Source organism: Nomascus leucogenys, chromosome 18, assembly GCF_006542625.1.
Source record: "Nomascus leucogenys isolate Asia chromosome 18, Asia_NLE_v1, whole genome shotgun sequence".
NCBI classification, from domain to species: domain Eukaryota; kingdom Metazoa; phylum Chordata; class Mammalia; order Primates; family Hylobatidae; genus Nomascus; species Nomascus leucogenys.
Genome location: NC_044398.1, coordinates 90,468,126 through 90,494,276, shown reverse-complemented (window position 1 = coordinate 90,494,276; position 26,151 = coordinate 90,468,126). Strand labels below are relative to the sequence as shown.

Sequence of the window (26,151 nt, the reverse complement as noted above, 5' to 3'; positions counted from 1 at the left end):
AGGCAAAGGAATTACAAGTGAACACAATAGTTATGGCCCATCAGAATGATAGATGCTTATCTACAAAAACATTTCCTGACTTCTTTCTGAACCTCTTGCCTCTGGGAAATACTGCTGTTTGCTTACTTGAAAAGTGGTGAGAATTTAATATGATTCTCTCTTCCTCTTTAAAAAATTAAATTTGCATAAATATAAGGCGTACAAGTGCAGTTGTGTTACATGGATATATTGCAAAGTGGTGAAGTCCGGGCTTTTCCTGCAACCAACACCAGAAATGTGTACACTGTACCCATCAGGTAATTTCTCATCCCTTACCCTCCTCCCACCCTTCTAAGTCTCCAATGTCTGTTCCACACTCTATGTTCATGGGTACACTTTATTTAGCTCCCATTTATGAGTGAGAACATGAAGTATTTGACTTTCTACTTCTAAGTTATTTCACTTAAGATAACGGCCTCCAGTTCCAACCAGGTTCCTGCAAAAGACATGGTTTCATTCTTTTTAATGGCTGAATAGTATTCCATTGTGTATACATACCACATGTTCTTTATCCAATCATCTGTTGATGTGATTCCCTTTTCTTTGCATATTCTTGGGGTACTTTTGAATCAGTTCTTTTAAGTTTTAGGGGAAGGAGATTTGGTTTCATTTTCATTACTTTCAATTATCTCCATTATCCTTCTGCAAACCCATGTGCCACAATTTAGAGCATTTTGCATGTGTAAGAACAGAGTGAGAGCTCCTTTTCATTCCCCCCTGGAGGAACCCCCATCCTGGAATCGAAGCCCTCTGTTTATGATCCAAGTGTCACCACATCTCAAGTCTCAATGTGTGTGTGTGTGGTTTTTTTTTTTTTTTTTTGAGACAGAGTCTTGCTCTGTTGCCCAGGCTGGAGTGCAGTGGCATGATCTTGGCTCACTGCAACCTCTGCCTCCTGAGTTCCAGCGATCTCCTGCCTCAGCCTCCCGAGTAGCTGGGATTACAGGTGTGCACCAGCATGCCTGGCTAATTTTTGTGTTTTTAGTAGAGATGGAGTTTCAACATGTTGGCCAGGCTGGTCTCAAACTCCTGATCTCAGGTGATCCGCCCGTCTCAGCCTCCCAAAGTGCTGGCATTACAGGCGTGAGCCACTGCGCCCGGCCCAATGTGTGGTTGTTATTAACTATGCCCTTTACCGAACTCCTTTTCTTGACCTCCTATACCTACACCTGTTGAAAAGAAACAAATACAAAGCAAGATTTCAGCAAAACACTAAAAGAAGAGCGTTCTAGTTTTTTAAAAAATTTAATTATCTTGTGGCACATAACAATGAACTCTGGTGTTACCAACCTATTGTATAATTAACTTCTCGTCTTTTGTTCCTTATGAATTTACATATTTAATTATCTTTCCATTTAATTTCCCATGGTTTTGCTACATTGACTAAACTCTGTAATGAGAAAGTCTTTTAATTTAATAGACTTTGCAGGTCATGTGTAACCAGCTTTGGAAGTCATTTTAGGATTACTGAGTGCTGTTTCATAATGCTGTACATTTTTCCTGCCAGGATTTGGAGTGCCTAGGCTATGTCCACCAGAACAATGGCTGTAAAGGAGAAAATTGAGCAGTGGTCAGAAGCTGCTGAGAAGATGCAGTACAACAGGTTACATAAAAAACAATGCTGAGCCGGGCGCGGTGGCTCACGCTTGTAATCCCAGCACTTTGGGAGGCTGAGGCGGGCGGATCACGAGGTCAGGAGATCGAGACCACGGTGAAACCCCGTCTCTACTAAAAATACAAAAAAAATTAGCCGGGCGTGGTGGCGGGCGCCTGTAGTCTCAGCTACTAGGAGAGGCTGAGGCAGGAGAATGGCGTGAACCCGGGAGGCGGAGCTTGCAGTGAGCCGAGATTGTGCCACTGCACTCCAGCCTGGGCGACAGAGCGAGACTCCGTCTCAAAAAAAAAAAAAAAAAAAACAATGCTGATTTGAAATAACCTATGTGCTTTTGTCAAGGGATTTTGCATTAGTGCGTTTAATCCAAGTCAGGGCCAATTCAGAGGATGTGGCTGAAGGCACCATTTTGGCCTTTTTGTTTCTTTTGAGAGCTCAGCATACATTCCCACTTTTTCTGTCAAAGTGGACAAAATGAAGAGTCTCATGAGTGGAAGGGCATTCGGATCCCGAGAGACCACCCATCTGTGGAGTGGCTACACAGCCAGAATGTGGATTTTGAACAAACTCAAAATGTGCTGTCCAGCGACTGCAGAAGTGGCGTTTTAGAGCTGTGGTTTCAGTCTCTTGGAGGAGATTTCCATAAATGGCCAAATTATGTGCAAAGGTGACTTTTCCAGGCACCCAGGAAGGCAAATTTGAGCTCCAAGCTGTATCAACTGCATTCTGTTCCTATCATCAGAAGTCTGAGAATTTAACAGTAAATGGGGGCTACTTGGCTCCTTGTCAAAATAAGTCTGCATGGCTCTCGCAACTAGGGAGACAGCTGCTCATTCTGCTGGAAAGGAAAGGAGATGAACTTCGTTTTGCCTAGCGTTTTGGGAATCATGACCACAATTTAATACAATCAGGTGTAGTTTGTTTAAGGAATTATCAACGATCACACTTGGCTATCAGATTGGAATTGAGGTCGATAGGCAGACTTTGATCATATGCTAACCAGAATACAATCCAATTCAAAAGTGGAGTTGAGAAACACAGCATTAGGAGAATTTATTCAAACATCCATGCAGAGATAGTCTAATATTTTAAAAACTGATTTCCAGGATCACTTGCTCCATTTTAAAGGAAATGCAGTTCTATTTTGAATATAATTCAGGATAGGGCCCCAGCTCTCTGATTTATGCAAAAGGACATAAATTCACAAACCTGCCTGGGCTATTTTTATATTTCAGCAAGGGGTTGTGTGCAGCTGCTGTTTCTGGCAAAATAAAAAAATAGTGCAAGTGAAAAGTGAACGGGAACAGGAAGGAGCGTCATTTTTTCTTGATCAAATCCATGAGATCGTCCTCTATTCCTTTCTCACTCAGCTCATCTAGACTATAGTATCGGTGAACAATTTTCTCAGCGCTGACCACCACGACTCGGAGCCCGTGGGGATCTCTGCCAAGCTGGCATCCAATGGCAGATGACACCACCATGTCGAGGTTCTGGTAGGTACCCCCGGCATTCCTGTGGTAATGGCCTGAGAACACGACTTTGACACCTGCAGGGAAGGGAAAAAGACATTAGGGGGCCGAGGACTTCCATTAGGTAACCTGGGGTCTCCAGCATTTTATTCTGTAAACAGTAATATTAAATATATTATTATACCATCATGTAGAATTATAATATTAAATGTATAATATTATTCTGTATATAATCAACAAATAGAAAGTGTGTGTGACATCCAGAATCTTTGAAAGGATACTGCATATATATAATATATTACTAACATGTTTGTCATAACTTGTACAAAGAAGTACTAGGGAAGAAAATGAGAGAAGGAAGATGAAGTGAATGACTTTGAGAAAAGACAAAGGAGACTCAAGAAAACATCCTGAGTCCCATAGAAATATCCAGATGACAAAAGTTATGTCTTTTAAAAATAACATTTATGGCCAGGGATGGTGGCTCATGCCTGTACTCCCAGCACTTTGGGAGGCCAAGATGGGTGGATCACTTGAGGTCAGGAGTTCAAGACCAGCCTGGCCAACACGGTGAAACTCTGTCTCTACTAAAAATATAAAAAAAAAAATGGCCGGGCATGGTGGCTCACGCCTGTAATCACAGCACTTTGGGAGGCCAAGGTGGGTGGATCACAAGGTCAGGAGTTTGAGACCAGCCTGGCCAATATGGTGAAACCTCATACTAAAAAATACAAAAATTAGTTGGGCGTGGTGGCAGGTGCCTGCAGTCCCAGCTACCTGGGAAGCGGAGGCAGGAGAATCACTTGAACTCGGGAGGCGGAGGTTGCAGTGAGCCAAGATCATGCCACTGCACTCTAGCCTAGGCAACAGAGCAAGACTCTGTCTCAAAAATAAACACATAAACAAACAAATAAATAAATACAAAAAAATTAGGAGGGCCTGGTGGCGGGCGTCTGTAATCCCAGCTACTCGGGAGGCTGAGGCAGGAGAATCGCTTGAACCCAAGAGGCAGAGGTTGCAGTGAGCCTAGATCGTGCCACCGCACTCCAGCCTGAGTGACAACAGCAAGACTCCATCTCAAAATAAATAAACAAATAAATAAATAAATAAATATGTTTATGGCATTCTAATTAAGATAGCAGAGGATGTCTGACATATGATGAACCCGCTCTGCTCCAAACAGCCATAACGGATGAAACGTAAAACAGAAAACCCAAGGACACAGGTAGGCTCAAAAACAAAACAAATAGCTCTACAGGCCAGACACAAAACAGAGAGGAAAAGTCATGAGTGGGAGTAAAATGTCACCAGGAGTTCAGCTCCTAGAAGATCATAGAGACTGAAAGCATTTTCAGGGGAAAACGGGGAAAATAAAGCCTGGCTTCCTGCTGGAAGAAGGGCTGTTGTGGGTGCCTCTGTTTATGGAAGGAGGCTGAAAAAGGCTGCTGCTGCCTGGGGCTGGGGAAGTGGTAGGCTGGTAAATGTTTCATGTTATTATTTTTTTTAAAGACTTGATTTGTGACATTTGTCAATTTCCATGGTGTAAATACTTCCATTGTGGCCGTGGCTGATTTCAAGTTGCCAAGGTGATGTCATTGAACCAAATGTAGAAGAGATGCCCAGTAGTGCCCATTACATATATATCAGATCTGTTTCTACCACAGAGATACAAGAGCTGCCAACAGCCTCAAGAGCATGGATCACAGCAATATTTAGCAAAAGAATTACAAAGTGATCAGTTTTGAGTATTTATTACCTTTGCTTTTTAATATAATCTATTTAATGCTGAGTTTATATAATTATTAATAATGGCCACTTAACAACAAGCTCACAACCTTCCTTAAAATGTAATGATTGGTCCGGATGAGTTAGTAGGAGCTGTCTCCAGTACACCACTGGGCCAAGGCGTACTGCAACCTGAGAGTCTACGAAGGAAGGAGAGACACAGGCTCAAGTCTAGGAACTGAAATGACTTCCCTGATATTACCATGGGGCCCTAAACCACTATTATAAGGCCTGGTCCTGAATGGCGGTGGGGGTGGCGGTAATGAAAACCACTAGAGAGAGAGAAGTCAGTCAAGAGAGAAAGAATGAGGGAAAAACAAAAAACAAAAAAAAATACCCCTTACTCACATTGACCCTGCAATGAAAAATTCTGCTGCCCATGAAGAAATCACGTGGTAAAATAGTCTACAAACCCTTCAATTGGGAACATTCGGGCGGATCAGTTGAGGTCAGGAGTTTGAGAACAGCGTGGCCAAGATGGCAAAACCCCATTTCTACTAAAAATACAAAAACTAGCCAGGCGTGGTGGCAGGCGCCTGTAATCCTAGCTACTTGGGAGGCTGAGGCAGAAGAATCGCTTGCACTCGGGAAGCAGAGGTTGCAGTGAGCCGAGATTGTGCCACTGCACTCCAGCCTGGGTGACAGCAAGACCCGTCTCAAAAGAAAAGAAAAAAGAAAAGAAAAAGAAACATTAGAGCAACATGAACAGGGCAGGTTGGCGTGACAGATGCGGCCACTGCCACTCCAGGGCACAAACTGTGTGGTTCTCAGGTTGCAGCTGGAACTGCTGGGTTGGGTGCCTGATGGGTCCTCGTCATAAATAAACAACTGAAAGGCTCCCATCGTACAGACTGGAGGGGTGGTGGAAATGACTGCCTCCTCTGTGGCTTTCCTGGGGTTTCAAAGCCAGTCTGTAGCTCAAATGGGACCGCATGAGATCAGCACTGCCTGGGGGAACACTCTGAACGGCTGGACAAAAAGCACTTAGCATTATTATTTCTTTGCATGCTAAGTTATGTTTATGAGATTTGGCTCTTCATGCCTAACTCATAGTTGCAAACTGTACTATTCTGGAAAGAATGTCTGGCAATTTTCAAAGAAGCTTGCATTAGCCATAATTAGCTGTAAAAACTCATTTACGTTTAAATTTCACACCATATTGATTGGCATTAACAGAGAGGGGAGCATTTAATGGTGATTGTTCAAGTGCCCAGAGGACCTCTCAGAGCGGGTCTCCCCAGACTGTGGACAGCTGTGCCTCTTTGTAATATGCATGTCCTCTCCATCTGCCCCTCAGGGCTCACCAATTATTGTTAACGTCCTAAGTCACAGAAAATGTGACCAAACGAGGATTCTTAGAGTAGCAAAGATGCTGCGACAGGACTAGCAATAAAGATGAGGCCGGGTGTGGTGGCTCCCACTTGTAATCCCAGCACTTCGGGAGGCCGAGGTAAGGGGATCGCTTGGGGCCAGGAGTTTGAGACCAGCCTGGGCAACATAGTAAGACCCTGTCTCTACAAAAAATTTATCAAATCAGCCAGGCATGGAGATGCATGCCGGTAGTTCCAGCGACTCGGGAGGCTGAGAAGGGAGGATTGCTTGAGCTCAGAAGTTGGAGGTTGCAGTGGGCTGTGGTTGCATCACTGCACTCCAGCTTGGGCAACAGCAAGACCCTGTCTCAAAATGATAATAATAATAATAATAATAATAATAATAATAATGAACAAAGATGAGAGAAACTACTAGTGAGCAAAAAGCGGTTGTGTTCAAAACCTTCTCCTTCTGGTAAAATAGATTTCTCCCCCAATTCCAATGAGGAACTTGGCTGTCTGGGGTCCTGCATGAAAAAAAATCAAGCAATGACTATGTGATGAGTTTACAGAGACGGCCAGGCAGGGGGCAAAAGTCTGCCTCAGAAGTAGGAAGATGTGACTAACTCCGTCCTCCTGGGTTCTGATGCTGAGTTCAAGGCTCTGGCATGTTCCCGGCTGGCTCAAGGAGTCTGAAACGAGGAATGAGATGTTGAGCTGGAAAATGGGGGAGACACTTCTTGGGTTGGAGCCAGATCCAGAAGAAGCCTGGTAAGTTTCCAGACGTGGGGGTTTCTGAGTCTATTTCTCAGCTCCAGGGAGGCCCGGAAGTTCTGAACCTGGAATATTTCTCCTAGTTCCACCTCCAGTAAGGGCAACCACTCGCGGTGGAAAGGAGGAGGGGCCTGGAATGGGGTGGCACAGCAGCAGGGCGCTCTGTATCCTTCATCCTGTTTTACTGAATCCTCCCAATGCACCTCTGTCCTAGGGATGCACCTCGTCTCCATTTTACAGATGAGAAAACCGAGGCCCAGAGAAGTTAAGAAACAAACACAAAGCCACACAGCTAGACCACAGGGCATCGAGGATCGGAACCTGGGGAACTCAGACATCAGAGCCCATTCTGCTTTGGGACCTTGGACCCATTACTGACCTCCATGAGTTGGCATTTCCTCTTTTGTACCATGAATAAAAATGACAGCCCATCTCATGGGTGGCAGAGGTCTAGCAGGGAGCATGGGTGTCGGTACCAAGCTCATCATCGCCTCCCCCCAGGATGCTTTCTCCAGGGCAGGGCCAGCTTCTCGCTGCTGGAGGGGGGCACACAGCATGGCAGTCCAGCTCTGCAACACGCAGCCTCTCTCCGAGTAATAATCCTGTCCCTTTCATGCCGATGGGCCACGAGGACCTGCAAGAAGTTTTACCCATCTCAGCTTTCTATTAGCTTTTGATAGGGAAGCATTGATTCACAACTCGATGGAGGTAAGGAATGTATTAATAAATCTTGGTTTCCCTGATGGGGGATTGATTTTAGCAGTGTTTTCAAGAGTTGGGCAGAATTTCCACTCAGCCTGTGGATCAGTCATCTGTGGCTGACATGCCTCTATGGTTCCTTAATTGAGTATTATGTATAGATTGTTTTTGAATTATGAACTGCTGTAAGGAGATGACAAGCATCTTTTTAAATTACTGCCAGAAGAACTTCCAGCAAAGGCAGCCACTGCATCAACAGAGGACGACTTCTGTGGCGTTAGCTTCGTATTTTTTTTCTTCTCCACGGTATCAAGTCATGAAGACGCTATAAAAGCTATTTTTAAGCTACCTTGATTCAAGTTCATTTCAAATCAATCAGAGGATTGGGATACAGTCTCTGTATAATGTAATATTCTAATATTGGAAACCTGTTTCAGATCAATCAGGAAATTGAGATGCAACCCAGTACAATTCTGATACTAAACACTGGACTTCTTTAATGCCTTGGTGTTGGTGCTTAGACCTGGAAAGTGTAAACATACTCCAATTGGACAGCCTTTACTTTTATCCTGCATGAGACAATATTTGTGAAAATGTGATCCAGCTTTACGCTGACAGCTGTAACAGTGAAAACTGCATTGCAAACCATCACTCACACTGAATTTATTCTGCCTCAGTGGTAGGGAAAAATGTGATACAAATAAAAAAGAGGGAGAGAAACGGAAAGTTAAAAAAGGTTGGGTGTGAATGTACAGAGAGTAGGTATAAATAATCCCTCCTGCTGGTAAAGAATTTCCTTAGCAGGCTTTGAGATAAGAGATTCTGGGCAGGGGTGGCCAGGCGGCAAAGGGGAAGAGACAGATGTTTCTTAAGTGGGTTTGGGAAGTGCAGATTAGGAATATGAAGTCGTGGTTATGCCCCACCTGACTCATTCAGGAAGAGGTTCTTTACTTTGCGTTGTCAATTGGGGAATTCTAGATTCCAGCATATTTGCTCACTCTCATCAGAATTTCCCTGGTATATATCTTCCCCAGTGACGCAATGCCTGTGGCCCAGGACTGCCAGGCGACATGGTGGAAGGGGATCCGGGTAAGGTGGGAGGCTGCTTCTTCAGTTAGCTTGAGACAATAAACATTTGTTGAGCTCCCTCTTGGTGCCAGGTATTACGGACTGTGGTGGGACCAACCATTCCCAGCAATCAAGAACTCGAGGTCTATAGCCAGGCAGTCGGAGAAAGAGCCACTCATAACAAAATGCAGAAATCGACATCATTCAGCAGCCTTTTATTCACTGGACACCTACGAGCTGCACTTTGCACCCGCATCATCTCACTCAAGCCTAATGAGGACCCTGACGAGGAAGATATCATTTCCTTTTGCAGATGAGGGAATGAGGCACAGACAGATTAAGTGACTTGCCTAGATTCACATAGCTGTGATGTATACTTGGGTAAGGCCAATTCAGAAGCACAGGCTCTGTCCCCCATCTCAGAGGTGCAAAGTGCCAAAGATCACCGTGCCATAAGCCCTGTAAGAAGGCTTCCTGGAGGGGGTGGCTCTGACCTAAACACATCCTTAACTTCTCCTAGTTCTCTGCTCATGTCTGACCTGAGGCCTGAGGGGGGATCATATTATGGTGGTAATAATAATAATGATGATAATCATGTTTATGGAGTGTTCATTATCTGTCTAGACTTTGTTCTAGGCACTTCACTTGTTTTTAGCTCATTTAATTCCCACAATTTCTCCATGAAGGAGGCATGGTTATAATCTGTGATTTTATTATATGATTTAGAGATGTTCAGTAGTTTGCCTAACTCAGCCTGTAAGTGGCGAGGCAGGATCTGAACCCAGAGTCTGTCCCCAGAGTCAGCACTAAAACACCTGCCAAGTGGAGGTAGACACATCAGGTGAGGGGAATATCACGAGTGAGTGAAGAGAGTCTCTGTCTAGGAAGCAGCAGGCACCAAATGTACAGGCTCCTGAAGACTGGCACCTGCTGGGCATCCGAATTTCCTCTTCAGCATTTTTAATCCTCCTGACATCCAACATCAAGAAACTCCTGCACATTTCCCAGAGGACACGACTGAAGGTCAGCTGGTGGGTGGTACCAGAATTCCAGTTCAGATTCTGGCTTGGCCAGAGGATAGGCGAGGGCGGGGAAAGGTGGGGCCAGAGGGCTGCATGGGGCTACAGACTGGCTGAAATGGAATGACTTACAAAAAGTGCCAAGGTCAGCTGGGCATGGTGGCTTATGCCTGTAATCCCAGCACTTTGGGAGGCCAAGGCGGGCGGATCACTTGAGGCCAGAAGTTTGAGACCAGCCTGGCCAACATGGCAAAACCCTGTCTCTACAAAAAACATAGAAATGTGGATGTGGATGTGGTGGTGGGTGCCTGTAATCCCACCTACTTGGGAGGCTGAGGCACGAGAATCGCTTGAACCTGGGAGGCGGAGGCTGCAGTGAGCTGAGCTTGTGCCACTGCACTCCAGTTGGGTGACAGACTGAGACTCTGTCTCAAAAACAGAAAAAAGAAAGTGCCACGGTCGTGTATGTGTCTCCCTTCTCGTGGTAAGCATCAAAGCATCCCATCACTTCCGGCTTCAGCCTTTCACTGATTCAAAGCCTCTCACCCCCAAATCCTGTTAACTAGCATGGGATCTTAAAGACATTTTCATGGGACTTCTTTTGAGGATCACTTCGAACTTAATTGACCTGGGTCAGCAAACATATTCCAGAAAGGTCTGGATAATAAATATTTCAGCCTTTGTGGGCCATGTGGTCTCTGTTACGACTACTCAACTCTGCCTTCCTTGGTAGCGTGAAAGCAGCCACAGAAAGTATATAAGCTTGTGGGCATGGCTGTGATCCAATAAAATTTTATTTACAAAAACAGGAGGAAGGTCACCCTTACTAATAAAGCATACCATTAAAAAGAATACACTTGGGTAAAGTTCAGCCAAGAGTTCTTGATTCTTCAAAAATCTGAAAGTTTCTGTGCTTCTCAAAAATAAAAATCAAAAAACAGTGACAAGAAAGGAAAGAGTAATTTGTAGTTTCATTTATAAAACCACGAATGCCATTTCAAATAAGGGAGGCTAGTGAACTGTGTTAGTGAACACAAAAAAGGTCAACTATTCTATAAGTAAGAGCATCTGTCCTGATGGTCAGAAAGAGACTTCTATGTCTACTTTAAAAGTGTCTACATCCTTCCATCTAAAAAAGTAACTCAGATCTAATTCAACTGTTTTGGCCATTATAGGTACCTTGCATTTCCACAGAAATTTTACAATCAGCATGCTGATTTCTACAAATAATAAAACTGCTATAATTTTGATTGGGATTTTGTTGAATCTACCGCTCAATCGTGGGGGAAATGCCATATTAACATTGGCCCTGTAATCCATGAACACGGTCTACCTTTCCATTTACTCAGGTCTTTTAAAATTACTTTCAGCAATGTTTTGTAAAGGTAGAGGTCTTGGACATCCTTTGTTATTCTGAGGTATTTCATGTTTTATGGTGCTATTGTAAATTGAATTATTTTTGTAATTTCACTTAACAACTGCTTGCTAGGCCGGGCGCGGTGGCTCACTGCTGTAATCCCAGCACTTTGGGAGGCCGAGGTGTGTGGATCACGAGGTCAGGAGATCGAGACCATCCTGGCTAACACAGTGAAACCCCGTCTCTACTAAAAATACAAAAAATTAGCCGGGCGAGGTGGCGGGCGCCTGTAGTCCCAGCTACTCGGGAGGCTGAGGCAGGAGAATGGCGTGAACCCCGGGGGGTGGAGCCTGCAGTGAGGCAAGATCGCGCCACTGCACTCCAGCCTGGGCGACAGCGAGACTCTGTCTCAAAAAAAAAAAAAAATTGCTTGCTGATAGTATATAAAAATACAATTATTTTTGTCTATTAACCTTGTATCCTGAGACCTTGCCAAATTCATTTATTCATCCTAGTAATTATTTTGTAGATTCCTGGGATTTTCTAAGTTAAAAAAAATCGTATCATCTGCAAATAGGTCATTTTACTTCTTATCTTTATGTTTCTTATTTCTTTCTCTTGCTTTTTGCAATAGTTAGGATCTCCAATACAACGTTAAAAAGTATTGGTGAAAATAGTCACTCTTTTTCTTGTTGGTTATAAATTTAGTTTTCATATTCCTATTTTTTAGACTTTTGATATGACTGCTAAATTATTCTTCAGAAAAACATCATCAATTTAAATACCCAACAAGGATTTGAGAGTTTGATCAATGAGAGCTCATTCTTTGGTGATCTCACAAAAGCCTTGCAAAGATTAAAAGGGAAACTCTTTAGAAGGACCTAAAGTAAATATTTGTTTATCCAGAACTTCTGAGTAACTGCTATCCTCCCCATTCTTTTTTCATGCTGGATAATCCCTTTCATCTTCCTCTGAACAAAGCAGGTTCACGGACTTACTATGGTTGGACATGTGTGTAAAGAGTAGGCAGGTATTCCTTTTACTATTCCTTTTCTTGCATCTTTTCTGTAAGCTTGAAAATATTTCCAAATAAAATGTAAAACAAAAACAAAAACAATGCATACTTGCTAAAATTAAACCCAAATGTTGTAAAAATACAGAATATCAAATAAAGGAAGTGGGAGGAGGGAAATTTCTTGAAATCCCTGTTCCTATTTTAGGAGTTTAGTGTGTATTTTCCAGATAATTTAAATGTGTATACTACTATACATGTTAGATAAAGATCTAAAGAAACATATATACATTCACAAAATTTCACTAAAATGGAATAGGCCACATACAGATTTGCAACTTGCTTTTATATATTCGACAATGTATCTTTTACTTATTCCATTCAGGATATGCTGCCCTATTTTCGAGTTACTCACTAACATCCTGAAAACTGTATTTCTGATGTTGGGGCTCAGAAATGGTACCCCAAAACACGGCACTTTGACACGCTGAACTAAAGCAGCAGCCTCAAGGTCTCTCTGACCTTCCCTCCCCAAGAGCAGTGACAGACTCTCTCTGGAATTTCCTTATCTGACTAAGGAGATTTCTTTCTAAAAGAAATGCAATTATGTTAAGAATCGCTCCCTAGGAATCTCATCAAATAACCGAGAAAGATTAGCCAATGGAGAAGAGAAGAGACTAAAAGTCATCGCCATGCCCAGACAGACTTTTCTTCCATTCTTCTGAGGGTAGCTCCAAGAGATTACCTGGGAGACTTCATCTACATAATAAGACAACCTTTGTTCACATTGCAGTTCTGCCTCTTACCTTCCCATAACTTGCTGGTCCCATTGTTTCCTAAAAGAATCATTTACAAGATAATGTCTGCTTCCTAGGCCCATTCAATTCCCCTAAAAATCATTTATGACTGCTCAAAATTGCCTCCATTTCTCCCATCTCCCTCTCCCCTATGAAGAGGGTACATAAGTTTCAACCATTTGCCCCTTGAGTCTCATATATTGTATGGCTCTCAATTCAGCACATTAATAAATCTGTACGCATTTTTTCCTCTTCACCTGTTTATTGTCAGTTCATTTTGACAGTGAACCGTTGGAAGGTGGAACAAAAGCTTTCCCTCTGCCCCCACACTGCTATGTAAAATCTAGGTTGTCGGATGATCATTCTATATCTTAATAATAAAAATACTGTAAACTGGGAGGTCAGGAGAGTTCAGAGCCTTTCAGCCCTCTAAGGACTACTCACATGCATGGGGTCACACACAGTTACTACAGCTTCTCAGAGAGCATCCGGGATTCACGGGGCAGAGACGGCCCCCAAGGAAGAAGGAGTCTTGTCTGCACAGCCCCTCTGACCTGGGTCTTGGGGGAGAAGCCCAACTACTCCTGCTTGCTGTATCATCAGCATGAGAAGAGAGACACTCTCAGGTTACAGAGTGCCCAAGCCAAGCAGCTCTGCCCTGTGAGACCTGGGGTGGGTTGTGGGGGCAGTATCTCCTTCTGGAGCTGAGCCTCTCAAAGATTTCACTGTGATGGGTCCAAGTGCTCCTGGGCTGAACCCTGCTGGAAACCTGGGTTCAAGCCTCATCTCCTCTTATGGGTGTGACATTAACACCTATACACTTGGTCATTTCAGGCATTTGCTTACATGTCTGGTCCATATAAAGCATCTGGTTTATCTTAGGATTCATAGCCTCCTCTTGAGATTCTCTTCCTCTTTCTTTCTTTTTAATGTTTTGCTTGGGTAGGAAGCAATGGCCCAGTTGTTAAAATGACCTTTACCTAAAGCCAGCTCATACTCTAAAACCTGAAGAGATTTCTTTGCTTTAAGGATTCCTCCCCCCATCCCCATTTCCCCTCCTAAAGAACAGCCATGCATTATTATTTCAATGTGCCCCCCAAAGTTTAAGTGTTATAAACTTAATCCCCAGTGTAACAGCGTTGGGAGGTGGACCTTTAAAAGATGATTAGGTCACAGGGGCTCTGCCCTCATGAATGCATTAATGCTGTTATCAGAGAAGTGGCTTCCTGATTTTAAAAAAAAGGATGAATTTGGCCAGGCCCCCTTCCTCCTCACTCTGGCCAGGGATGCCCCAACAAGAAGGCCCTCACCAGATGCAGCCCCTTGACCTTGGACTTCTCAACCTCCAGAACTGTAAAAAATCAATCTCTGTTCTTTATAAATTACCCAGGCTCAGGTATTCTGTTATAGCAGCACAAAATGAACTAAGACACCATGTAAATTATACTTTTCTTACCTCACCTGATTAACGAACCACAAAAATTATATTCTTCCCTTTTCTAAGCTCCTCTTAATTAAAACTAAGAATGTGGGAGATGGGGATGGCACAGAAGTGGCCTAGAAAACACCTAGGGCTGTGCATCCTCAGCTTCATCAGGACCTAAGTAGTTCTCTTGCAAAAGGTTTGAGAAAGAGTGGATGGAAGAGGTTCAGTGGTCACAGTCATCACACCAACACCTGGAGGCAGCTGAGGGGGGCCCACATTCCTGTTCATAACATGACGTTTCCCACTTCCACCCACCGCATCTGCATCCCACTTAGAATCAGAAAGGGCATGGGGATGTGCTCTCATACTCCAGCGCAAAGAGCAGTACTGGGAAATAATTACTCTCCAGGGCCTGGAGGTGTCTGGCTGCCCACTTGAGTCCACAGCCTTGAGAGTGTGATTATAGCATAGCATCACTTCCCTGCCCTGGACTCGAGGATTAGTTATGCTCCTCCAACCCCCAGACTCACTGCCGTTTATTACTTTTTTGAGACAGTGTCTCTGTCACCTATGTTGGAGTGCAGTGGTGCAATCTTGGCTCACTGCAACTTGCGTATCCCGGGTTCAAGCAGTTCTCCCTGCCTCAGCCTCCCGAGTAGCTGAGATTACAGGTTCCCACTACCATGCCCGGCTAATTTTTGTATCTTTAGTAGAGACAGGATTTTGCAATGTTGGCCAGGCTGGTCTCAAACTCCTGAACTCAGGTGATCTGCCCACTTTGACCTCCCAAAAGTGCTGGGATTACAGGCAACAGCCACCGCGCCCAGCCCCTTTATTACTTTTCTACATGGGGGGCTATGCTCAACTTTTTATTTTTTCCCCTTCCTGATGACTTACAGATTCAAAACCTGTAGAATATGCAAGAGGAGGGCTGTATTTTGTTAATACTAATATTTGCTTGCCAGAAAAGCAGTGGCAGCCTGGGGTGGGAGCCAGGGGTTGGGAGACTCAGGCGTGAACCTCAGTTCTGCTGTTGCTGAGCTGTGTAGGTGTGGCATGGGCAGCAACATATCTGAACCTGAGTTTCCTCATTTGGAAGGCAAGACTAGTATCAACCACCCCCAGGGCCACTGCGAAGATAAGTGAGAATCAGGGACACGCCCTGGGTGGCACAGCAGGAAGCTGCGTGTCTTGTACTCAGGCAGCACTCAATAATTATACTTTCCTCTCATCCTTCTCTAAGTATCTGATCAGAAGATCTTTTTCTTTTCATTTGCACAAATTACATCTTTCTCACTATTCATAATTTCCTCTTTATTTTTAAAAGAAGATGGCAGCCTGCGTGTGAAATGGAGCGTGGGGCACACATTAAGGTTTCAATCCAGAATGGACAATTTTCTAGATTTCCATGCCCTATCTTAAACACAGCTGTCAGGACAAGAGGCTCATTAAAAAGATTGTTTTGACTGACAGAATGTTCATGTATCAAATTGGAAATCCATCCAAAAATACTCGAGGGAGGCAGACAGAGGTGGCGGCCAGCCACGGAAGGAAAATGTTTTGCAGAATTTGTTCAAGATGAAATTTGCTAGGGAGAAAGTGCCCTGCCTCTGACTTGAGCCAGGGAAAGCCAAGAAGAGGGTATTGCAGCCATCAAAACGTGAGGACCTTGGGTAAGTCAGATTTCGTTTGAATAACTGGGGCAAGAAAAATTCTGATCAGGCGATGATCCCTTAAAGAACACACAATAACTAAATTTGTGCACTTTTCCTTACCCCTGGGCTTCAAGGCACTTCCTCCTCCAGTTAACAGCTTATTCTTCCTGCATACATCTCCGGCTTCCACAAGCCCTTTCAATGGTGGCCTTCCCCAGGCTCTGTCCATTCCCCTTCTCTCGTCCCTTTCCCTCTCACTGATGAACACCGGTTATGCTATAACCTCAACCATCTCCACCTGCCAAAAATTCAGAATCATTTCCCAGCCAACAATCGGTTCCTTGGCTTCGTCGACCTCTCTTCTGGACATCCTTGCAAGCTCTGCAAACTCAACCCACTTACTTCTTTTGCCCCAATGCCCCCTCCTCCTCATGTGGGTTTAACTGGAGCACCATGCAGTCATCCAACCCAGGCATGCAGGAGTCACCCCGAGACTCCCTTCCTCCGCCTGCTCCATGCATCCTGTTGACCTGTCTGCCTGAACATGCTTACCCCCATCTACTCTCCATCCTCAGTGTGATCTTCCCGGCTGCCTGATCTCCTGTATGATATTCAGCTGTCAGTGGCTATGGTGGCTTAAAAAAAGTAAAGGCTGTATTTGTGCTTAACTATGATTTATCTACCCCATAAAAAGAGGAGGTGAGCAGTCCAGGGAGGGTGCAGCCTCTCCAGGACTTCATTAAGGATCCAGCCTCCTTCCATTTTTCTGTTTTGCCTTCCTCAGTTTGTAGCTTCTATCCTCAAGATCGCAAGATGGCTGCAGGGCTTCCGGGCACTGGGTCCAAGTTTCAAGGTGGAAGAAGAGGTAAGGGCCACCAAAAAGCCTTTCTGGAAGCCCCACTTGCTAAACCGCTGAACCTAGGTCATGCAGCCATACACAGCTGCATGGGGGTCTGGAGAAGGAGTGTTTCGGCCTGCCATACTAGTGCCCTGAACAAAACCTGCTCTGTTAGGAAGGAACGCAGAGAAAATGCATCCAGGTAAACTGAGCAGAGCCGTCTTTCTAAAATGCAAAACCCAGGCACAGTGGCTCATGCCTGTAATCCCAGCACTCTGGGAGGCTGAGGTTGGAGGATCCCCTAAGCCCAGGAGTTTGGGACCAGCCTGGGCAACAAAATGAGACCCCATCTCCACAATTTCTTTTTTAAAGCAAAACCCACTTGGGCCACTGCGTCAAGTAAAATTTGAGGGTTCCCCATCATCTTAGGGTCCTGATCAAACACAATGTCTCCACTTGAGCCTACTCCAGTCACTGAGCAACTCCAGTGGCAGTGCCAGTACAGGATGAGCTGTTTTGTGGCTCCAGCCTCTGCCCATGTTGTGCCCTCTTTCTACCCAGGTCTGCCTGATGAGCTCTTATTCATCCTTCAAGAGCCTGCTCATTCCTTTCCTCCAATGGAAAAACATCCCTGGTGAAGCTGGATAGGGGTGCTTCTTCTTCATTCTGTTCCTTGCAAATTCTTTTACTTTTGCCCTGATTTCTGGCTCCCACTTTGGTTTCCCCTACTGGTCTATGAGCTCCTTAAGGGCAGAGGCCACATATGTTTAACTGAATACTCATCCCCAGGATGAATAGCTGAGAGCGGCCACTCTGTGACTACCGGATAAATGAATGAATGGAGAGATGGATGGATGGATGGACAGTAAATGAATAAATGAAACTTGTGGCAACTCAGAAGCTATACTTCAGTAGGTATCCTGGAGGAGAAACCCAAATTTCCCCTTCGTCAACATTATCAAAGGGAAGGGAGAGTTCCCATATTTCCTAATTTTACAAAAGAACTGCCATGTTCCTTACAGAAGGAGGCCTTACTCACAAGAGGGTGGAAATCGGACACAGTGGAATGAGCACCGACTCTGGATCCTGTCTGTTACTTAAATGCCAAATGACAAGCGACTGCACCTCGCTGTACATTGTTTCCTCAGTTTTAAAAAGGGGACAATAACAGATCCCTCAGCCAGGCGCGGTGGCTCGTGCCTGCAATCCCAGCACTTTGGGAGGCTGAGTGGACAGATAACCTGAGGTCAGGAGTTTGAGACCAGACTGGCCAACATGGTGAAACCCCATCTCTACCAAAAATACAAAAATTAGCCAGCTGTGGTGGTGGGCACCTGTAATCCCAGCTACTGAGGAGGCCGAGGCAAGAGAATTACTTGAACCCAGGAGGTGGAGGTTGAAGTGAGCCAAGATCATGCCACTGCACTCCAGCCTGGGTGACAGAGCAAGATTCCATCTCAAAAAGATAAACAAATAAATAAAATGATAATAATAGCAATAATAATAGCCTCACGAGGCTGTTATGAGTTTCAGATGTAATGCGTTTAAACCCCTGGCACGCTCACTATTGCATGCCGGGGACCTGATGCTTCTTGGGACTGTGTTTGAAACAAAGTGTGGACAAGGGCATTTTTCTTCCTTGCCTTTGGAGACAGTGCTGGTTGCCTCTCAATATCCACACCCTCCCTTTTCCTCCTGATTTTGTTCTGGGCAATGTCCTGCTCAGGGAAGCCACCAGCTTCATTCCCCAAACCAGGATGGATGCAGCTGTGACAATTTTCCTACCATGGCCACCCAGGGTCTGGGCAGGAGCCCAGGTCTGGATATGGAGATTTGGGAGGAAACCATGGAGGTGTCTGAGAAAGGTTATGTTTCTTTTAAAAAGTCCCCCTTTCTTCCTCTGGGGTTGTCAATGTGAATGAATGCGACGTGCGGAAGTGTATCAGCCAGCTGAGAGGTCCAGCCTAAGGAATGGGTCATGACAGGGAGAAGCACAGCAGGTGTGCAGAGAGATCCTGCTCATGCATTCAGCCAGGCCGAGTGCCTGAGCCACCCGTGGCCCTCTGTCCACACAGAGAACTTCCTTATTCTCTGAGCTGGGTGATGGGAGTTTCCTGTTCCGTACAGCCCAAAGGAACTGATGCTATTGATACTATCCTATACTTGTTAGAACAGTCACTCTCCTTTTGGGGTGGCCAGTAATCCATTTGTTTTGAAGATTGCTTGTTTATTAATTGTATATATGTATATTTTTTGAGATGGGGTCTTGCTATGCTGCCCAGGCTGGTCATAAACTCCTGGGCTCAAGTGATCTTCCTCCCTCAGCTTCCCCAGTAGCTGAGACTACAGGCACGAGCCACCATGTCCAAGAATCCACTTGTGAACAAACACTATGTAAGTTGGCCTTTGGAAACTCCTACGAAATAACAGAGTTCCCCTGTTGTCCAAGAGGCTGCAGAGGGTTTCCTTGTCAGGGTGGGATTCGGTGAGACTCCATTAGAATACAGTTTTGTCACTAAACTTCTTGCATTGTTTCTATTCCTGTGAAATTGCTTTCCCAACCCTCTTGCCTTCAGTAGGACCAAGGCAAGCACAGGTCCAAAGGTAGTGAGTGCTGTGGCACGTTCCTCACCAAAGAGGGGAGGACGCTGGGATGCGAAGGGTGGTTTAGTAACCCTGGCCCATGTCTGTATGACAACTTGGAGGCAATTCGGAAATGAGAACCAGACAACAGACATGAGAGGCAGTGTCAGTTACTAAAACACCCAAAATGTTGGCAACTGAAAACAAAGACAATCTCTTCCTCCCTTTGATTTAGATTCTGGCCTTTTACTTGTGGCTGAAGAGATTTAGGTGCAGAAAATGCAAAGTGGCATAATTTTTTTGAAAAGAACTGATGGCTCTGTAACTATGATCCTTAAATATAAGCATCAGTGGTGACTGATTCAGTACCTACACCAGGGGTTGGCAAACTAAGGCCCATCACCCGCTTTCTGATGGGGCCTGTGAGCTAAGAATGCTTCTTACATTTCTATCATAAATGGCTGCATTTAGGATGTAAGTACCTGTATCATATCCTCAATTTTGCCTCTTGTCCCACAAAACCTAAACTATTTAATCATGCTCTTTACAGAAACCGTTTGCCAACTCTTGACCTATACTCACTCCACTTACATGGATCCTTCTTATAATATTATTCTTTTTTCACGTTTTGAGAAATTTAAAAGATATGGTAAGTACAAAAGAATAATGTAACATTCGTAATGCCACCACCCAGAGATAATAAATATTAACATCTTGCAAGATCTGCCTTTACATTTTTTTTAAAAAGAAATGAAATATTACAATAATATGCCAAGTCCCCTTTAACTGCTCCCTGCTGCACCAGAGGGTCTTAGCTTTACCTTTAAGCAACGTGCACCTTCTTAGGATAGGGCTTGGCCAGGGATTTGGCCATAGTGTCAGTGACCTTAACAAGATTAAGAATGGTTATTCCTAGGCCAGGCACACCTGTAATCCCAGCACTTTGGGAGGCTGAGTTGGGCAGATCACTTGAGGTCAGGAATTTGAGACCAGCCTGGCCAACATGGTGAAACCCCATCTCTACTAAAAATATAAAAACTAGCTAGGTATGGTGGCAGGCGCCTGTAATCCCAGCTACTCGGAAGGCTGAGGTTGCAGTAAGCGAGAAAATGGTTATTCCACAACCCTGACTGGAATAGAGGAAAGAGAGGCACCAGGTCACAATACTCCTGCATACTGATGGATTAATCACATAAAAAAGCTTTCTTTGGGCTTGGCATAGAGTAGGCAATCCCCAAATTTATACTGAATTAATTGAACAGATGCCCCAAAAGCACACACTTAACGGAGTGATTTTATGAAGACAGTAATAACGTAAACATTGTTATAAATTAAAGGAACAACAACAACAAAAGAATGAAGGAAGAAGGAGGGATGGAAGAAGCAAGGAGGAATGGGATGTCACTAACAGGAAAGTCACAAGGGCAGCAGGTGCCATGCAACTCACACTATTTTTTTTTTTTTTTTTTTTTTTTTTTGAGAGAGGGTCTTACTCTGTCTCCCAGGCTAGAGTGCAGTGGTGTGATCACAGTTCACTGCAGCCTCGACCACCCCAGGCTCAGGTGATTCTCCTGCCTCAGCCTTCAGGGTAGCTGGGACTACAGGTGTCTACCACCACTGTCATACAATCTTAAGAGGAACCACACCCCTATCCAATAGGTAGCAAGCAAAGTACTTGCACATCTTCACATGTGATTTATTGGGAGAGAAAGTTAAGTAATAAGAAAGAACTCTAAAGTGTCCTGGAATCCTAACTCCAGGATTTTTTTTTTTTTTTTTTTTTTTTTTGAGATGGAGTCTCGCTCTGTCACCCAGGCTGGGGTGTACTGCCACAATTTTGGCTCATTGCAACCTCCACCTCCTCCTGGGTTGAAGTGATTATTTTCCTGCCTCAGCTTCCCGAGTAGCTGGGATTACAGGTGCCTGCCACCACGCCTAGCTAACTTTTGTATTTTTAGTAGAGACGGGGTTTTGCCATGTTGGCCAGGCTGGTCTCGAACTCTGACCTCAGGCGATCTGCTGCCTTGGCCTCCCAAAGTGCTGGGATTACAGGCATGATTCATCATGCCCAGCTCCCACTCCACGACTTCTGCATTAAGTGAAATTCTCTGGTTTCTTTCCTGACTTTTCTCCAAGGCGCTGAGCTTCTTGAGGGCAGAGCCGATGTTTACTCCACCTCATGTGTTTCCCCTGTCTCCAAGGAACATGTGGAGACATGCAGAGCACATGTGCCATCAGTGTTAAAAGATGTAAAGACGAATATAACACTCAGCAAAATACCTGACCCCAATGTCAAGAGCTCCAGTCAGAATGCTACATCTCTTCAGCAAAACATGACACACAGTCACATGTGGCCTTACTTACCAAGACTGACTGTAGGCATTCGTTCCACAAATATGAAAATGCACAAGCATTTTTATGTTAAGATTTGGGTCTGTTTATGCATGAAGAAGTTCAGGATGTTATTATGTACGACAAAGAACAAGTGGAAACAACCTCAATGTCCAACGAGAAGAGTTAAATGAACGTGGTATGTCTACAGAGTACAATGAGCTGTGGTCTGGGTTTTTAATGACATGAGATAATGCTTTGTATGACATAATCTTATGCTTCCTAAATGCCCATATATGATCAGCTATATGAAAAGAGGGCTTTTTTTTTTTTTTTTTTTTTTAAAGAGACAGGGTCTCACTCTGTCCTCCAGGCTGGAGTTCAGTGGTGCGATCTTGGCTCATTGTAATCTCGAATTTCTGGGCTCAAGAGATCCTCCCACCTCAGCCTCCCAAGTAGCTAGGACTACAGGTGCACACCACCCTGCCTGGCTAATTAAAAAAGTATATTTTGTAGAGATGGGGTCTTGCTATGTTGCCCAGGCTGGTCTCAAACTCCTGGCCTCAACTGATCCTCCCACCTTGGCCTCCCAAATCACTAGGATTACAGGTGAGAGCCACCACACCCAGCCAGTATTTCTTATTAACAAGAAACTGTTCATAAATGGACTGCTTATAAACCAAGCCCCCACCCCCAATCCCCCAAGCTGTGCAACCAGAGTGCACCTGTATGTTAGACCACAAACCACACTGAAGATGCAGGATTTCACAAAGCCAAAGAAAATGACACTGGGGAAGTCATCGGCAAATAACGCTCTCACGGAGTAAAAACATACATGCCCACATTAGCTCCTGAGAAGCCAATCATCAGATTACTGATGGATTCAGAAACAGACTCTTAGGAAGCTTGATGAAATCTGAAAATAACCCTCAGTGATGCTTCTGCCAATGTCAAATGTAAAGTACAGGATGCTGTCAAAGAATTTTTTTCAGACCATTTACTCCAAGGAAACCAAGTCGACACTTGATTACTTCTCCGCTCATTCTGAGTTGGTGCATACTGGCAGCAACAACCATTTTATCGAATACAAGTTGAAATTAACTGATTGCCATAATTTGTCTCTTTTCTCAAGACAATGTCTCAAACCAACCTTTATTTTTATTTTATCGCCATTTTCTGTAGCTACAGTCCGCATTTTAAGTGAGCTTTTTTTTGGCGGCCATAATCTTTAGATAATGAGCCCACCTGGGCTTGAACCGGTGAGGGGCTGGCCAGAGTCTGCGGGGGTGGGTGCAGATCCCTCCCTGTTTCATGAAAGACACCGTCAAGAAGGCCAAGTGTGGTGGCTCATGCGTATAACCACAGCGCTTTGGGAGGCCAAGGCAGGCAGACTACTTGAGCTCAGGAGTTCTCCAGACCAACCTGGGCAACACAGTGAAACCCAGTCTTTATTGAAAATACAAAAATTAGCCAGGCGTGGTGGGGAGCACCCATAGTCCTGGCTATTCGGGAGGCTGAGGCAGGAGAATCACTTGAACCCAGGAGGCAGAGGTTGCAGTGAGCTGAGGTCACGCCACTGCACTCTAGCCTGGGCAATAGCACAAGACTCCTTCTCAAGAAAGAAAGAAAGAAAAAAAAAGGCCAGGTGTGGTGGCTCATGCCTGTAATCCCAGCACTTTGAGAGGCTGAGGTAGGTGGATTGCTTGAGCTCAGGAGTTCGAGATCAGCTTGGGCAAAATAGTGAAATACTGAGATCCAGTTTCTACCAAAAAAAAAAAAAAAGACACCATCAAGAGCATCTTTGTCTGCAGAAGGCACAATTCACATACTCAAGATGAATGGATGAACGGAGAGGCTTACTATGAAAGAAAAATTCCTGCTTGTTGAGGCCAAAGGGGAATTCCACGCCCTTGTATTCCATGCCAAGTGGGCTCCAGGGACCCTCACTCGGTAGATCCCTTTGGACACCCCAGTGCTGAGCCTCCGTGGTCGCCGCACCAGCTCCTTTCCTGAGGCAGCCCCTGGAGAGGGGCAGGTGAAGAATGGGCAGGAGGGTGAGCAGGTGGGACCCTGTCCCACACGGGTATCCTGGCTCCTCTCTACTTGCCATCAACACCCGTGCCCACGGTGCATTCTGCTCATCAACATGCTCTGGGGCACCCAACAGCAATGTCGTTGAGAACACAGGACCCAGGGCCACTGCCCAGGCCCCAAGGAATTAATGTCACCCACCACTTCGCAGCTGGGTGATGCTGGGGAAGCCAATTTGTCTCCCTGCGCTGCAGTTTCCTTGTCTACAAAATCAGAGCAAGAGTCCCTGTGGTGTACTACTTATTAAGCAGTCATTATTACTATTTTACTAGTATAGCGTCCTGTGTGTGCTTTCTTTTTTTTTTTTTTTTTTTTTTTTTGAGACGTAGTCTCACTCTGTCACCCAGGCTAGTGGCGTGATCTTGGCTCACTGCAACCTCTGCCTCCTGGGTTCAAGTGATTCTCCTGCCTCAGCCTCTCGAGTAGCTAGGATTAAAGGCATGCACCACCACGCCTGGATAATTTTTCTATTTTTAGTAGCTATGGGGTTTTGCCATGTTGGCCAGGCTGGTCTTGAACTCCTGGCCTCAAGTGATCTGCCTGCCTCGGCCTCCCAAAGCGCTAGGATTACAGGCATGAGCCACTGTGCCTGGCCACGTCCACTGCATTTTAAATGACCAATGGAGTCACACTGACCCTCGAGGAAGGTGGTTTTTAGTACCTGCTGGTGGCACTTCACAGAGCCATCTCAGGGAGAGGCTAACTTTAATTTGTCCCCGGTGTGGTGAACAGGGGAGTGACAGAACAAACACTGCCGGGAAGACTTTGGTTCCTACTCTGGCAACACTCGGCAGTGGGTCAGGGGTACCAATTCAAGGAATATCAGAAACTGTGTCCCTTACACATCCTTTTCACGTCCAGTCATTTAAAACATTTTTCAATAACAATGTTGATAAGAATAGAGGTTCACTATCACTGAGCACCTACCAGGAGCCAGACACTGTCTCAAGGTAATGGATTATTTCATCTGATCCCCACAAAACCCACTGCACCTGCTTCATTGCTTTGTGATCTGAATGGATGACTCTGCCTCTAGGACCTGAATATGTTTGTTGGCAAAAAGGAAAAAATAACAGTACCTTGTGGGGTTGTGCTGTAGGTTTGCCACACCATGGAAGCAGCCGCTGACAATAATGTGAATAAAAATAAAAGTGAACACTGACCATGGCTCTCAAGAAGCCTGTTCATCTCCTGCACTTTTCGGGAGAGAAATTGCTCTATTAGGTGCCTTCAGTGGCACCATGGAGGAGTGAGAGCAGAGAATACCACAGTCCCCAGGGAGACAGAGCACACAGCATAGGGTCCCACCTGGCAGGGCGGCCCCAGAGGAGGCTCAGTGGCTGAAAGAACACCTGCCTGACATGGCTCCTTCTATCTGGACAATGTAACTGCAGGGAATAGTTCCCTCACCTGGACTTCCAACTGCACACAGCATAGTGCTTACAGAAGGGAGATGTGTAAGGAAAAAAGATTTCCTTTCCTCTTACCGTGCCTGTGAAATTTAAAATAGACTCAAGAGTTGCTCCTTACAACTGATGTGCTCAGTTTCCACACCTGTGCCGAAGACCTGGAGAAGGCACCTTTAAGGTCCTGATAGAGGAGCTCACAGGACAGTGTCTGGCACCCAGGAGGCTTCACCTAAATGAGTTGTATTTGCTTTTGAGAGTCTCACTCTGTCACCCAGGCTGGAGTGCAATGGTGCGATCATCGATCACTGTAACTTCAACATTCAGGCTCAGGCAATCCTCCCACCTCAGCCTCCCATGTAGCTGGGCGTGCACCACAATGCCTGGACTCATTTTTTGTGTTTTTTTTGTAAAGACAGGTTTCATCATGTTGCCTAGGCTGGTCTCGAACTCCTGGGCTCAAGCGACCCGCCCACCTCAGCTTCCTAAAGTGCTGGAATTACAGGGGTGAGTCTCCGTGCCTGGCCATGCTATTTTTTTTTTTTACTTTCAACTCAATCAATTAATATGCAAACATTTTAAATTAAATTTAAAAGGCAATGAAATTAAAGCATTTTTGAACTTATTTTACAAAGCAATGTTGTAGATTTGTACTTACACTGTGGGAAATAGTTAGGGAAAATGTCTTTTAAGTGAAGGCAAGTGTAGTATATAAAAAAATAACTTGAACTAGTAGATGGAATGGCGTTTCACTAAGCTGGGGACCTTGGAATTTTACAAAGGAATCTCACTGCTAATTTCAAAATGACACTAATTGCTATTTTTGAAACATGACCTCAAAGGAAAAGATATAATATTTTGACTTCATAAACTTCAGCAG

At 44.8% G+C, this 26,151-nt stretch overlaps 1 protein-coding gene across 5 annotated transcripts in view; it reads right to left on the bottom strand.

Annotated features, from left to right (window-relative positions):
• Positions 1–2,527: 2,527 nt before the first annotated feature.
• The window catches only part of CPPED1 (calcineurin like phosphoesterase domain containing 1), a 132,674-nt gene continuing 109,050 nt past the window's right edge, over positions 2,528–26,151 (bottom strand). For all 5 annotated transcript variants that reach the window (XM_003269299.4, XM_003269300.4, XM_030798368.1 and 2 more), the window contains one exon: positions 2,528–3,197. In XM_003269299.4, the coding sequence (XP_003269347.1) occupies positions 2,968–3,197 (230 nt within the window). In that variant the 3' untranslated portion in view covers positions 2,528–2,967. The remainder of the gene's footprint in view (positions 3,198–26,151) is intronic.